Genomic DNA, 16,231 nt, shown 5'->3' on the forward strand with positions numbered 1-16,231 from the left:
TCACTTAGCATAATGACCTCAAGGCATCATATTGCTGGACATAGCAAGACTTCATTCTTTCTTAATGGCTGAATAATATTGCACTGTGTATTTGTACCACAATTTCTTTATCCACTCATCCATTGATGATAGGCTGTTTCCCTATCTTGCTTTTTGTAAATAATGTTGCAGTGAATATGGGGGTGCATACATCTTAAGTGTTTTTGTTTTCTGATAATACCAGAGGTAGAATTGCTGGATCATATGGTAGTTCTATTTAATTTTTTTGACTAACCTCCATACTGTTTCTCATGGTGTATGCACCAGTTTACATTCCTACCCAGTCACAAGGGTTTCCTTTTCTCCACATCCTTGCCAACACTTATTTTTTTGATAATGGCCATTCTAACAGGTGTGAGGTACACTGGCTTTGATTTGCATTTCCCTGATGATTAGTGATGTTAAGCATCTATTCATGTGCCTATTGGTCATCTGTAGGTCTTTGGAAACATGTCTATTGCAGTTCTCTGTCATTCATTCATTCATTCATTCAAGTAAGTAATCTCTACACCCAGCCTGGGGCTCGAAGTCACAACCCACCGACTGAGTCAGCCAGGCATCCCCTCTGCCTATTTTTTAATCAGACTGGGTTTTTGGTCTTTTTATTTGTTTTTTGCTATTAAGTTGTAGTTCTTCATATATTTTGGATATTAACCCTTATTGGATATATGATTTGCAAATATTTTCTCACATTCAATAGTCTGCCCTTTCATTTTGCTGATGGTTTCCTTTGTTGTGCAGAAGCTTTTTTGATACAGCCCCATTTGTTTATTTTTGCTTTTACTCTTGGTGTCCAGTTGAAAAGATCATTGCCATAACCTATGTCCTACGTCCACATGCCTGTGTTTTCTTCTAGGAGTTTTATGGTTTCAGGTCTTACATTCAAGTCTTTAATACATTTTGAGTTAAGTTTTGCATGTGGTGTTAAGATAGTGGTTGAGTTTCATTTGTTTGTATGTGGCTATCCAGTTTTCCCAGCACCATTTATGGAAGAGACTGTCTTTTCCCCACTGTATGTTCCTGGATCCTTTGTTGTAAAGTGACCATATATGTGTGAGTTTATTTATGGGCTCTGTTCTGCTCCATTGAACTGTTTCTGTTTTTATGCCAATACCATACTGTTTTATTTACTATAGCTTTGTAATAGAGCTTGAAATCAGGGAGTGTGATGCCTTCAGCTTCATCTTTCTCAAGATTGCTTTGGCTATTTGGGGTCTTTGGGGTTCCAAATCAAATTTTAGGATTCTTTGTTCTAGTTCTGTGCAGAATGCCATTGGAATTTTTATAGCAATTGCATTAATCTGTAGACTGCTTTGGGTAGTATGGATATTTTAGCAATATTAATTCTCCGAATATATATTTATTTGTATCTTCTTTAATTTCTCCCAATATCTATTTATTTGTGTCTCCTTTAATTTCTTTCCTTGATATCTTGTAGTTTTCACCTCCTTGGTTAAAATTAATCCTTGGTATTCTATTCTTTTTGATGCAGTTGTAAATGGGATTGTTTTTTTAAATTTCTCAGGTAGTCTGTTATTAATGTATAGAAATAACAGATTTTTACTTACTGATTTTGTATCCTGCAACATTACTGAATTCATTTCTTCTAACCATTTTGTTTTTGAGTCTTGAAGTATTCTGTGTATTATCTGCAAATAGTGACAGTTCTACTTCTTCCTTTCCAGTTTGGATAGGTTTTCTTATTCTCGCCTGATTGCTCTGGCTAGGACAAAGTGGTGAGTGGGCATTTTTTTCTTGTTCTGATCTTAGAGGAAAAGCTTTCAGCTTTTACTGTTCAGTGTGATGTTAACTGTGGTCTTGTCATTTCTGGACTTTATTTAAATGTTGAGGTATGATCCTTCTATACCTGCTTTGTTGAGAGTTTTTATCACAACTGGATGTTGAATTTTCTTGAGAGGTTTTTCTGCATCTTGTGAAATGAACATAGGACTTTTATCCTTGGTTTTCTTAATGTGGTTTATCACACTGATGTGCAGATATTGGACTATCCTTGAATCCCCTGAATAAATCCCACTTGATCATGGTGTATGATCCTTTTAAGGTATTGTTGAATTCAGTTAGCTAATATTTTGTTGAGGATTTCTGCATCTGTGTTCAGGAATATTGGCCTATAATTTTATTTTCTTCCGGTGTCCTTGTTTTGGTGTAAGGATAATGCTGGCCTTGTAAAGTGAGTTTGAAAGAGTTCCTTCCTCTTCTGTTTTTTGGAAGAGTTTGAGAATTGATATTCTTCTTTGAATGTTTGGTAGAATTCACCCAGTAAAGTCATCTGGTCTTAGATTTTTTTCATTGGGAGGTTTTTGATTACTGGTTTAATCTCTTTATTAGTAATCAATCTGTTCAGATTTTCTATTTCTTCATGATTTGGTCTTGATAGATTGTATGTTTCTAGGAATTCACTCATTTCTTCTAGGTTGTCCATTTGTTGGCACATAATTTTTCATAGTAGTCTCATCCTTTGTATATCTGTGGTATTAGTTGTAATCTCTTTTATTTCTGATTTTGAGTCCTTTTCTTGGTGATTCTGGCTAGGTTTGTCAATTTTTTATCTTTTCAAAGGATAACCCCTTACTTTCATCTTTTCTATTGCTTTTTAGTCTTTCATTTATTTCTGCTCTAATCTTTGTTATTTCCTTCCTTCTACTAACTTTGGGTTTCATTTATTCTTTTTCCTGGTTCCTTAAGGTATAAAGTTATTTGGGAATTTTGCTTCTTGAGATAGGCACTATTGCTGTAAACCTCCTTGTCAGAACTGCTTTTGTTACATCTCATAAATTTTGGTATATTTCCATTCTGTTTGTGTCAAGGTATTTTTTTTTTTCTCTTTTGGTTTCTACTTTGATTCTCAAGTTGTTTCATAGATGTTGTTTAATCTCCACATTATCTGTGAATTTTCCAGTTTTCTTTGTGTAACTGATTTCTAGTTTATTTATTTATTTATTTTTGAGCAAATAAGGTGGTTTTATTAAAGCACGGGACAGAACCCATGGACAGAAAGAGCTGCCACTGATACCTAGCTTCTTATCACTGGAGCTGGAAAAGATGCTTGGTAGGATTTCAGTCCTCTTTGTTTTGTGGCCTACCATATGATCTATCCTGGAAAATGTTCCATGTACACTTGAGAGTGTACATTCTGTTGCTTTTGGATGGGATGTTCTGTATATATCTGTAAAGTCTGTCTGGTCTAATATCACATAAGGCTGATGTTTTCTTATTTTCTGCCTGGATGATCTATCCATTGATGCAAGTTGGGTATTAAAGTCCCCTGCTACTATTGTATGGCTGTCTCTCTTCATGTCTGTCAATATTTATTTATACATATAGATGTTCTTATATTGGGTTCATAAATATTTACAAATATTATATCCTCTTGTTGGATTGACCCCTTTATCATTATATAACCCCTTTTGTTTCTTACTACAATCTGTTTTCAAGTCGATTTTTTTCTAAGTTACAGCTACCCCAGCTTTCTTTTGGTTTCCATTTGTATGGAGTATCTTTTTCTATCCCTTCACTTTCCATCTGTGTGTGTTCCTACATCTAAAAGAGTCTCTTGTAGGCAGCACTTAGGTTTTGTTTTTAATCCATTTAGCCATAGCCTTTTTTTTTTTTTCCCCTCAAGATTTTAGTCCTTTTTGGGGCACCTGGGTGGCTCAGTGAGTTAAGTGTCCAACTTCAGGGCATGATCTCATGGTATGTGTGTTCGAGCCTCACATCGGGCTCTTTGCTGACAGCACAGAGCCCAATTCAGATCCTCTGTCTCCCTCTCTCTGCTTCTCCCCTCCTCTTTCTCTCTCTCCTAAGCATAAATAAACATTAAAAGTTTTTATTCATTCATTTAATCTCTACACCCAGCATGGGGCTCAACCTCATGACCCCAAGATCAAGAGTTGCATGCTCTCCCAACTAAGCTAGCCAGCTGCCCCATTTAGCCACTGTTTTTTGACTGGCATATTTAGTCTGTTTACATTATTGGGTATAATTATTGGGGTGCTTAGGTGGCTTGGTTAAGCATCCGACCTCGGCTCAGATCATGATCTCGTGGTTTGTGAGTTTGAGCCCCACATCGGGCTCTGTGCTAACAGCTTGGAGCCTGGATCCTGCTTCAGATTCTGTGCCTCCCTCTCTGGCCCTCCCCTGTTCACACTCTGTCTCTCTCAAGAATAAATATTAAAAAAAAAAAAGTTATTGGTAAGTATGTACTTGCCATTTTATTGTTTTCTGGCTGTTTCTGTAGTTCTCTGTACCTTTCTTGTCTTGCTCTCTTCCTTTGTGGTTTGATGAAACTCTCTAGTGGTATGCTTATATTCCTTTTTATCTAGTGTATATTTACTATACGTTTTTGTTTTGTAGTTAAGATGAGCCTTAAGTAGAACTCCTATCCATAAGTCTATTTTAAATTGATAAAACAGTTGCCAACTTGTTTGATTGCATTCTAAAGCTCAATATTTTTACTCCCCCTCCCCATTTTTGAGATCACATTTCACCATTTTTTCTTGCATATCCCTTAACTATTATAATCAGTTACGTTTTTACTTTTGTTTTTTTAGGTCTTTGTTATTTTACTTTTGTGTTTTTAACCTTAACAAGTGATTAATCCACTATTTTTATTACATTTATCTCTCCAGTGAGATTTGCTCTTTTATATGTGTTCCGGTTTCTGATTAGTGCTTTTTTCAGCCTAAAGAGGTCATTTTAACATTTCTTTTAAGGCCGATTTAGTGGTGATAAACTCCTTTAACTGTCTGGGAAATTAATTCTGAATAACTTTGTTTGGAATTTTTCTTTTAGCATTTTGAATACACTTTCATTCCCTCCTGGGCTGCAAAGTGTTGGAAAATGTACTGAGAGTCTTACAGAGGGGATTCCTTTTTACATAACAAGTTATTTTTTTCTTGCTGCTTTTAGGGTCTCTTTGGGTTCATCTTATTTGGAACTCTCCAGGCCTCCTGGATCTAGACGTCTGTTTCCTTTCCCACATTAAGGGGCATTTTCAGCCATTCTTTTTTCAATAAGATTTCTGTCTCTCTCCTTCTGGGAGCCCTACAATGAGAATGTTAATCCATTTGATGTTGCCCCTTTAAGTTCCTTAATCTATCTTCACTTTTTTTTTCCTTTTTTTTTTTTCCTACTTGCTGCTCTGATTGGAGATATTCTATTGCTTTGTGTTTGAGTTCACTTACCCTTTCTTCTGTTCCGTCTAGTCTGCTGGTGAACCCCTCTCGTGTTTTCATTCAGTTCAGTTATTGTGTTCATCAGCTCCATGACTTGTATTTTTCATGTATTTTCTTTTTGTTGAAGTTCTGTGTTCATCCATTCTTCTCCCCATCTTCTTCCCAGTTTTACATCTTTATGACCATTTTGAACTTTTTATCGGGTAAGTATCCTACGTCTGTTATCACTGAGGTTTTGTTTAATGTTTATTTTTATATTGGAGAGAGAGGGGGCAGAAAGAGAGGGAGACGGAGGATCTGAAGCTGACTGTGCAGAGCCCAGTGCGGGGTTGAACTCACAAACTGTGAGATCATGACTTGAACCGACGTCAGACACTTAACTGACTGAGCCACCCAAATGCCCCTTCCCTGAGGTTTTTACAAGAGCTCTAGAATTCACAGTAAAGTATTCACATCATAAGGGGGTCATGGGAACAGAATCAACTCCAGATTGGGGTAGGTTTGAATACCTGATACATCATAAAAGAGTGTCCTAGATACCTAGAAAATAGGTGCTTTCAATTACACATGTCCTTATGAAGTCATTTTACTAGGTGTAAGGGTTAACATCAATCTGTCACATTTCTGAATCTTTGCTGATGGGGCTACTTTCTCATTTTTAGTTATCAATTCAGTTCTTTCTATTAAATAAGTGGGAGAAGGAGTTTGGATCTAATATGGTGAAGAGGCAAGTAACAGAAAGTTTGAGAGTCATTCTATAAAACATTGACCAGAAGAAAAAGGCATAGATCAGCTTAAAGGAAGCAGGAGCTGAATTTGGGAATGCAGGAGATCTAGGAACTGTGGGTATGACCAACCAGCCTAGGCCCCAAGAAGGGAGATTAAAAATGACTTCCCTAAAGGATTGACTATCCAGGAAGCAATGAGGGAGTCAGTCAGCCTTTACAAGTAATTGGGGGCCAGACATACCAAGGTGAGTAACCTTCCCTTCAACAAGAACTCCAACTCAGGAGACAAACTTCATGTCCCAGCCCCCAAAAGAGCTTTTTTATCTGCATTTACAAATAGCTGCACACTCCAGCCTTTGGGGTCTGGATGTTGAACTTCAGTGTTTCAGTGCTCAGGAACCTGCATGTGAACAAGCTTCTCTGGTGCATCCCACGAAGGTAGCTCAGACTACACTTGGAGAAACACTGCAAGGTAGTGAGTCCCTCTGGCTGGAGCTCTAGGGCTTCCTCTGCGAGGTGAAATTTCTCAAGGTAGGTATTTCCTAAACTCCTTTCCACCCCCACTTAAAATACCTAGGGCTCCATTCCTTGGAGGTTCTGCTTTAGCAAGTTTAAAGGTGTATTTTTAACAAATTCTGATGGGCAGCCAAGTTCATAAGTTTCAAATGGCTAATCCAGTTGGCTTGTATAAGAAGGGACCACTGTATATTTTTTAATGTTTATTTGAGAGAGACAGCGTGAGTGGGGAAAGGGCAGAGCGAAAATCCCAAGCAGGCTCTGTGTTGTCAGCACAGAACCCAACATAGGGCTCTATCCCAACACTGTGAGATCATGAGCCGAAATCGAGAATTGGACACTTAACCAACTCAGCCACCCAGGTGCCCCAGGGGACATTTTGGAATTCTCCCATCTATCAAAAACCCAGTTTGAGATACTAAAATCATTATTATGCAACCCTATTTTGAAGGGTGGGGCATGGGGACACTTGTCACCAGCAAGAACTAAAGTGGTGAAGCCCCTCTGGGGGACAGAAGTTGGATTAGATAAATCTCTACCAATGATTGAGTTAGATCACCCAACCAAATGTAAAATGTTGCTCTTTCCTCAAACCAGAGCCCGGGGTGTTATTAAGCAAGCAAGCTAGTTTTGTGAATGGAGTAAATTATAGCCACTACTGAGGACTTACTATGTAAGTTTCTACTAGACCACTGGCCAAAATGACTTAAACAGTAAATACATCACCAGAGCTCCTTATCAAATACTTACAGATCTTGGCTCTGTTTCATCCGGTGGAAGTCCTTCAGGATCCCCATCATATCTGCAAAGCTGCTGGCCTTGGACAGAGAAACACAGTCATCCTCTTCAGACGAGCTGCAGGTAGCCTTGTGTTCTGGTTTGCAACATTCAGGGCTGGCAGAACAAAGCAGGGGGACTGATGGAAGCTCAGGGACCTCTACCTCGGTCTCCTCGGTGATGTCACTAATGACAAAGGAAGTTGTAGAGTGGAATGAGGATCCAAAACAAGGTAAGGGAGAAGAGACATTTGAACTTCCTGGAGATAAGAAATCTGGCGTTAATGAAGCCGAAGCTGAAAGAGAAAACAACAGGCATGGATGGACATTGGGCTAGAACACGGCAGTAATATCTTCTCCCCACAAGCACTGCCTACCAACAACACTCATTTCCTGGGCTGACACCGTGACCTTCTGGGAGAGCCCGGGATAGTCCGTGTAAGCCAGTGGAGGATCCCTCCACTACCCTCCCCTCTCAGGATCTAAAGAAGATACAGAAGCACTGAGTTCTTCCAGTGTTCTGGGAGGGTGGAAGAACCCACCCCGTAAAGGCTTAGGCACCTAAAATCTCCCTCCCATTCTGCAGTGGGCTATGGAGTGACAGCCCTATTTCGACCAAAGCGACAGTAACAGAACCAAAGTCAGAATCTGTCCTTTCTCTAACTGGGCTAGTGCTTCTGAGTGACTGGAAGAAGTAGCGAAAACAGAATGGTGACAGTCCTCCTAGTTTCTCAAATCTTAAGGGAGAATTTCCAAAACAAAAAGATTTTTACGTTTCATTTTTCATCAACTACTTCAGCTTGTCTCTTGGATGACAAAAATGTAGCCAACATATAAATGAAAAACTCAAGTATAATTCCTCTATATAACTGCCATATGATTTTCATGTGTTGTACCAACAGATGAAGTCACAGCTCCCAAACCTTAAGTCAACAAGGACCAGAAAAGTGAGGATGGAAGGAACAGGAGGATAAACCCTGGGCAACTGGGGCGAGATCCACATGTTGACGTTTCATGCACTAGGTCAAGACAGACTCCCGTCTATTTCCAGCGGTTCTGCCTTACAGACAGATGGAGGGATGGAGAGGTGGTCTCTGGTAGAACAAGGAAACGGAAGATAAGTGCTTAAAGGGGATAGCTCTCTCAACGGTGGGGAATGCTTCTCTCTCATTAAAAATGAAAGCTGCTGGAGGGCTCACGGAATATGTGATGTTAAAGACACTTGGATGAGGGTATTGATTTTTGTGGCCAAGGGAGGGAATCTGCCTGAGGTCACAGGTAAAGTGAAGGTTTTGTTCCTAACCAAACCAGTCAGCCCCAAATGGCCGTTGGAAACCATCCAAGGAGTACCAGAGGCTAGTCAGGCCTCAGAACAGCCCCAGAGTTTTGGGCCTATGTCCCCCTGAATCATGGACCATCATTTTCCTACCCTTATCCTGTACCAAGAGCCAGGGTAAAAGGAACAGCCTGCTATATTCTGGCCCTGACTCAGGGGCTCCTACCTGCATCGGCTGCCACTATTTTAGCAATCTGGCTGCGCAGGTGGCTCAACTCATCCTGCAGCTCTGTGGTGCGGCTTAGGGCTGGCAGGGCTGGCTTCTTCAAGGCCAGGAGCCTCTCCTCAGACCCACGCAAGTTGGGCACTGAGGCATTACGCTGCATGACAATCAGAGGGCTGGGCTTCCAGGTATGCCTCAGGGGCCGTGTGTCACTCCTGGACCAGGGAAAGACAAGTATGTCAGCAGAGACAGCCAGCCACTGCACCCCTTCTAAAGTTCCTTCACTCGTTGCTATAAGAGTAACACAGCCAGGTTCAGAGCCCACAGCTTCTGTTGCCCTCGGCCCCTCTTGAACACTCTCCCTGCTGCCTGCCACCTCATCTGGAAAGAAGCTCCCTCCCTATTCCCCAGCAGACCAGCTACTGCCTCAGCTACCTGACCCGGGCATATGTCTCCTCTTCATCCGCAGCAATCCAGGCGATGTCAGCCAGAGTAGGGACTGGGGGTACATCCCTCAGACACAGGTCAGAGATGTTGGGCAGGGTCTACAGGGAAGCAAAAGTCATCAAAAAACAATTACTGAAATCATGAGGAGACTATCAAAGACTGCAAAACACATTGGGGGGGGGGGGGCACCTAATTCAGTCCTGGGTACCAGGATGGCTTCCTGGAAACAATCTGAGTAAAAGGTCAGAAGAAAGTTTGTGGGATTACAAATAGCTCAGCACAACTGGACAGAGCTACGGGTGGAGGGTGATTTGCAAGAGTCTGGAAAGTGAATAAGAGCCACTGGAGGATTTTAAGTTAAGAATCAGATTTAAAAGATTACTCTGGTTGCTGTGTGGAATATGCATGAGAGAGTGAAGAGACCAGTTTTGAGTCTGTTCTATCTTCCAAGCAAAACATGGCAGCCTAGGGTAGGACTGGGATCTGGTTTTTTGTTTTAAATGTTTTATTTTTGAGAGACAGGGAGGCAGAGAACCCCAAGCAGGTTCCACACCGCCAGCACAGAGCCCAATGCGGGGCTTGAACTCATAAACCATGAGATCATGACCTGAGCAGAAACCAAGAGTCAGACACTAACTGACTGAGCCACCCAGGCGCCCTGGGAACTGTTTTTACATATAAAGTTTTATTGGAAAAGTTCATACCCATTCATTTATGTATTGTCTGTGACATCTTTTAAGCTGCAACTGCAGAAGTGAGTAGTTTTAACAGTAGTTATGGCCCACACATTAAAATATTTACTATTTGGTCTTTTAAAGAAAACATTCCTTGCCCCTAGTTAGAGCAAAGGAGTCTTCAGTGGGACCAGCTAGAGCTGCCTTTTAACAGAAATGGCCACTAAGAACATCTTGCTTTCTCTGGCTGGGAGAATACAGGTGGAAGGACAACAGTCTTGTTTGTTATCAACAGGAAGTTTCTCCTGGCTAGCTCCTTACAACACCTCTGTAGCTAACTGGGATCTACACTGTTATAGCAACATTGTGTTAAGCAAACTTGAGAATTTGAATATTTAGATTTAAATAACAAGAAATGATTATACCAAAAGAATAAGAGGATTCCTTAAAATATCCCCTCAACCCAGTGAACAACAACCAGGGAACAGACAAAGCTGAGTGACTCTGTTAAATGAAAAGTTAGGAGGATTCTGTCATGCTTTGAATATATCAAAGTGAAAGAACATGCACCTATGAAAGGATGGAACAGAACTACACCAAAACATTAATAGTTATTATATGATTACATGTAATTTATTTTCCTTTCTCCTTTTTTATTTTCCGTAATATTTTGTACGGGTAATGGGTAAATTTAAAAAATAAATCAGCAAGATTCCCTTAAAGGAATTGACAACCAAATCCAGGAATAATTTCTCAAAAACCCATCTATACAGGAGTTAAATTCAGATGTTTCTGCTACAAATTGGCAGGTAGATCAGGAATTGATAGCTCCAGCTTTTAGATAGGGAACCTGGATCTCACAGGAGTGATGTGATGCTCCAAGGTTACACAGAAAAGGACTTCCACTGACCCAGAAGTTACTGTTAAGATGGGCCACTTAGGGGAAGCCTCCATTTGTTTTCCTTTCCAGAGTGCTGCTCCACTATTGACAATTAAATGAATTAACATCTATAAAGTACTTAGCACAGTGCCTGGCACACAGTATGTGTTCAGTAAATGTTAGCTAGTATTACTCCTACCACTCATGCCATACTCCTGCTCTGTGGGAGCCTGTGCCCTTGATTGTCCCTGCCCAGCAGCATCTGGCCAAAGGACTGAAGAGGTTAGAGCCAAGTGTGGGGGCAACATCCACTGAGTCCCTACATTCCCTAGCTGTGCTTCCCTTTGTTTCTGATGCTTCAGGCAGCTAGGAGCACATCCTGCCCATACCCTTGAGGCAGTTCTGGATAACTGGCAATCTGGGTCACAGGACAGCCATTCATACCACACACTTCTAACTCCATTCTTGCCTCTAATACTATCCCTGATACCACTTCTGACTCCAAAATGAGCTACAGATTTCACAGCTCAGCATCTGATACAGAAACTCACCTCCTTCATTTGTTTCCACCTGGACCCATATCTTTTCAGAGAAATATTTGTCACATCTGTGTAGGCAGAATGTTTAAGTACTTGTGCCTCAGTTCCCCAAATGTATATATCTTAAGCACCTAGCCAGGAGCTGGTACTTAACCATTAGTTCTTAGAGGAGGGAGGTAGCTGGGTCTAAAGAATGCTACTTAGCTTTCCACTGCAGAAGCGGGGGGTGGGGGGTGGGGGTACATCTCAGAGATGGGCTAGGGAAGAATCTGCTGCAGAGTGGGTGCTGAAGGCCCCAGTGGCATCAAAGATTAGGGGCACCTGGGTGGTTCAGCTGGTTAAGCGTCCGACTTCAGCTCAGGTCATGATCTCATGGTCTGTGAGTTCGAACCCCGTGTCAGGCTCTGTGCTGTTAGTTCAGAGCCTGGAGCTTGCTTCAGATTCTGTCTCCCTCTCTCTCTGCCCCTCCCCCACTCACTCTGTCTTTATCAAAAAATGAATAAACGGTAAAAAATATATATATTTAAAAAATGCAAGATTATTCATTTATAACCAGATTGGAAGTCTGACAGTTGTGGTCACAGTTTCATGTGCAATCAGGAAGGCACAGTGACCAGTATCCATTGTATGTACTTAGTATTTCTTGACAAAATGAAAAAGTGATCAGGAAGGCAACCTGCCTTAGCAACACCAAGGAGTCTGGGGCACAGAAGTAGCACCATCCTGCCACAGTCTCTGAGCCTCTACTTACCCTGCCCTTCCAGTACACTTACCTGGAAGGATGCCCGGGGACATGGCTTCAGGGGCAGGTTGGTCCCAATTCTTCTCACTACACTTCGAGCAGCTCCATGTGGCTTGTTTTGCCAGATTGGGATGGTCTAAAGCAGAGAGTGACAAGGAATCTCAGAGATGGGTCTAACTACTCTCCCATCCTACTCCCCTCTCCTTTAGCAGGGAGACTGAAGTCCCCAATCCCAGGGACACGGTGCAGTGTGGGGGTTAGTCAAGTCTCAATACAAGTTCGGGCAGGTTCCCCAGTTGCTAGTCTTCACCTTGGCCAGCCACTTAAGGGGATATTGCTGTTGACAAGGCACTGCCAATGCTGGGAGGATCAGTGAAGGGGGGTGAGGAATTAGCTGGGTGTAGGGATCATGTAGGCTTCCCTCCCTTTCCTCTGCACCGAAAAGCAGAAACACCGCTGGCTCCTTAACTGCCTCAAAGACGAGAGTTGGCTTTATCTGTGGGAGGGCGGGAGGTGGGTGTATGTGGAAGGGTCGCCTCCAGGGGAAAGGAAAAATTAACTGGAGAGTCTCAGAATTTCCTACAGAACTTCAGCAGGCCCAGGGCTCAACTCTTCCCCACCACAGCCCTGCCCTGGGAATGCCCCTTACCACATTGGCTTCCATTGCCGACATTTCAACCGGCTCCTGCACTTGAAGGACAAGGCAGCTGCGGGGCAGCTCTGGGGGCTCGGGGAGGCTGGAGGCGTGACTCCTTCATATCAGGCCATCCTAAGGAACGCCAGATTTCTCTTCCTGTGAAACAATCCCCACAGTGGGTACTCAATGGCCAGCACACAAGTCCCACAAAAACCAGGTCCTGCAGAGCCATGACTTATACCAAGGTAGAAGTATACCTTATACTAAGGTATCAAGTCAGAAACCTTGGTATGCTCTGATGTTTCACAGGGTTTGAGAAAAACAGCCCAAGAGACTGCTTTCACCCAACAATGGCTCCAAATCCAGACCCTTAAAGGTTCTGTTCCAGACTCGTTGCATGAGCTTGGCCAACTCTGCGAGCTTTCCTGAGGCAATACAGTAAAACCTTGGTTTGCGAGCATACTTCGTTCTGGAAACATGCTTGTAACCCAAAGCACTTATATATCAAAGCAAATTTCAAGAACCATTGGCTCAGTTGCGATCCTGTGATGTTCGGTGTCACATATTACCAATATTACAAGACATCACTCATTTATCAAGTTAAAATTTATTAGAAATGTTTGCTCGTCTTGCGGAACACTTGCAGAACAAGTTAATCGCAATTCAAGGTTTGACTGTACTGGTAAAGATGTAAATAGACCTCTTTTGGGGGGTGCCTGGGTGGCTCAGTCAGTTAAGCATCTGACTCGATTTCGGCTCAGGTCAGGATCTCACAGTTCGACAGTTCAAGCCCCACATTGGGCTCTGTGCTGATGGTGCCAGACAGACCTGCTTGGGATTCTGTCTCCCTCTCTCTCTCTCTGCCCCTTCCTCACTCATTCTCTTCCTCTCTCAAACATTAGAAAAAAAAAGGGGGGGGGGGGATTCTTTGGTAGTTACAAAGCCAAATTGTAGGTGCCATCCAAACCCAGCAATCATTCTTAAAGAAGGGATGTAAAAGCCCAGCACGTGCCACCAAGCCTAGCACTGCTGGGTCCTGGCAAGGGGGAGATGTAAAACAGACAAATGGAGAATGAACAGCCAGCTCTCACCAATCTGAATCTACTGAGCTACAGGGAAAAGATCCAAATGTTCATCCTGCTTAGCTATCCACAGGTCTTTTAGCCTCAGGCAGGCCATATAACCTTTCTGAAGGTTGGCTTTTCCATATGTAAAGGGGACAAGAACAGCTGCCACCTAGATTATCTTAAGGATCAATGAGTGAAACAGGATTTTAAAGTACTTAATGAACTGTTAAAACAAGACACAGACGGATGGGGTCACAGCTGCTCCTGACGGTGAGCAGATGCAATCGATGGACTCATTCCCTTGTTCATCAGACACTAACAATACCCACTCTGTGCCAGGCCCTGTAGGGGCTTTGGAAGGAGTAAGACACACCCATGCTCTCACAGAACTCACAATCTGGAAGAGAAATGGGACCTGAATACATAATTCTAGCAAAGGCTGAATATCGCTGCTTAAGAAAGGTACAGTAAACAGGTGGCCAGGTGAATTCAGGCTCCTGGCCCCGCAACCTCATGGTGAGTTCAGAGGGGGTAGGAAGGGATGAAAAACAGCAACAAAAGCACAGGTCCAAGACAGGAAGTTGAGAGGGCGTAAAGAGGAGCGCAGAAGGTAAACTGGCGGTCGTGAGGGCTGGGAATGCTCAGGTGAGAAGTCACTGGGAGGCAGGGTCTGAACGGGGGGTGGACTGAAACCTCCCTTGCAGGATTTCTCTTTCACCCGTGGGAGAGGAATTATCGATCACTCACTTTGATACACACGGGGAAAGGAGGCTGAAGAGAGGAAAGGAACCGTCTAAGGTCCCTCGGGCACACCAGAAGAAAGCACTTCAAGTCTGGTCTAGATCCTGCTACTTTCTGCATGGGCTCAACTCCATACAGCTCAAGCCTTTATCAAAGTCCCGCTGTGCCAGGCCCTGGTGAATGTCAGTGCTGCCACAGGTTCCACGGAACAGTGGTTCCCTGTTGTTTCTCACTCTAGGCACTACAGCCACTTCCTCTCCAAACTTACTTCCAAAGACTCAGTTGGGCCTAACACAACAGCCAGAGAGATCTTTCTAGGACACATTCCTCCTATGTTTAGCCCACCCCCGGTTTGCCATAACCAACAGGATCACATCTACACAGAATGGCCTGCGGGGCCCTCCACAATCGGGCCCAACCTCACTAGACAAAACCCCAAGGCCTACAGTTGGGCCCTCGCGCACCTGACAGCCACACCGCTTGCGTTCCCCTAACCCTCCAGCCACGCTGGCCGCCTCGCAGCACTATTCGGAACTCCGCTGGAAACACCAGCACCTTCTTCACCAAGCACATCATTCTTCAGGGCTCAGATCACGCATCGCCTCCCCTTCCCTGACAGGTCCTTACTGCCCCCCTCCCCCCAGCACCCCACATTTCCTTCGGAATCCTTTCACAACAGTAATGAGGTCCCCGTGTAACGTGCCGTCTGCCGGAGGCCAGAACCTTCCCCAGGCACAGCACAGTGCCTGCCTCGTCCGCAGTGGGCACTTCGACGTTTGTTCGGGAACGAACAAGAACACGGGCTTGGCCTTCACCCCCTCCTCGTCCCAAGGGTCTTCTGCTAGACTTCCCCCGGTTCGCCGGCAACGCTGGTTGGTTCTCAGTACCTCCGCGCTCCCACGACCCCTCTCCGGGCCGCTGTCATTGCCTGTCCACACACGCTCTCCCGCAGGAGGCTCGGGGCTCCTCCAGAGCAGGGTCTGCTCTCGTCACCCCGGTACCGGGCGCCCCGCCGAGCTACAGTCCGCGTGGGCCCCAAGCGGCTGCGCTGGGGGAGCCGCTGCGGGGAGCTCGCTTGGGACACGCCTCCCCTCCCCCGCAACGTCCCGACCCCATGGGGCCAAGGTCGGCCAAGCTCTCGCTACCGGCCCTGGCGGCCCTCGGGTCCCAGAAGAAGCGAGGCGGCCGAAGTAGCCCGGCCGCCTAAGGAGCCTCTGCAATAGCTCAGCCATCGAAGACGGGCATTGAGTCCTCCCACACCCAGCCAAGCTAGGCCGACAACATGGGCTCCCGCGAGAACTGGCGCGGGAGCAGGAGCCGCGGGCTCCGCACAACGCCTGACACTAGGCTGCGTTGACAGTCGGGCCGGGAGGCCGCGCTCCCGCCTCCCGAGCGGCACTCGGACCTAGTCTTACCTCAGACTCCAGCTCCGGGACTCACTCACCTTACGGCCCCTCCTACCACAGCCGGCCGCGCAGCCTCAACCGCCCTCACTTCCGCCGATCCGTCCCCGGAAGTGATCCTCTGCGGCTGCGCACCGGGCCGCGACCTCGCGCGCCCTCCTAAGGCGGACCCTACTCAGGGCGGGGCGAGTGCGCCTTCGGCAGGGGCGGGGCGGCGGGCGGCCTCAGGTGGGGACGCCGAAGGAGGGGACACGCCCATCCCCGAGACCACGCCTGCGCTGGCCCAGCCCCTGGGAAAAGTTGACGATGCTTGGACATCCCCGCGGCCTGATTGGTCGCATCCGCCGC

The 16,231-nt window shown here is 44.7% G+C and overlaps 1 protein-coding gene across 6 annotated transcripts in view; it reads right to left on the bottom strand.

Annotated features, from left to right (window-relative positions):
* The window catches only part of MTFR1L (mitochondrial fission regulator 1 like), a 45,408-nt gene extending 29,382 nt beyond the window's left edge, over positions 1-16,026 (bottom strand). Inside the window, exons 1-6 of one of the 6 annotated variants that reach the window (XM_019461866.2) lie at positions 15,896-16,001; positions 12,685-12,828; positions 12,067-12,171; positions 9,189-9,298; positions 8,757-8,968; positions 7,229-7,550 (exon numbers count right to left, since the gene is read on the bottom strand). In XM_019461866.2, coding sequence (XP_019317411.1) covers positions 7,229-7,550; positions 8,757-8,968; positions 9,189-9,298; positions 12,067-12,171; positions 12,685-12,708 — 773 coding nt within the window. In that variant the 5' untranslated portion in view covers positions 12,709-12,828; positions 15,896-16,001. Of the gene's footprint in view, positions 1-7,228; positions 7,551-8,756; positions 8,969-9,188; positions 9,301-12,066; positions 12,172-12,684; positions 12,829-15,895 lie in introns of those variants that run through there. The other 5 variants (XM_019461863.2, XM_019461862.2, XM_019461864.2 and 2 more) reach the window with 5 other exon arrangements.
* Positions 16,027-16,231: the final 205 nt, after the last annotated feature.

Source organism: Panthera pardus, unplaced genomic scaffold, assembly GCF_024362965.1.
Source record: "Panthera pardus isolate Hobbes unplaced genomic scaffold, ASM2436296v1 HiC_scaffold_11, whole genome shotgun sequence".
NCBI classification, from domain to species: domain Eukaryota; kingdom Metazoa; phylum Chordata; class Mammalia; order Carnivora; family Felidae; genus Panthera; species Panthera pardus.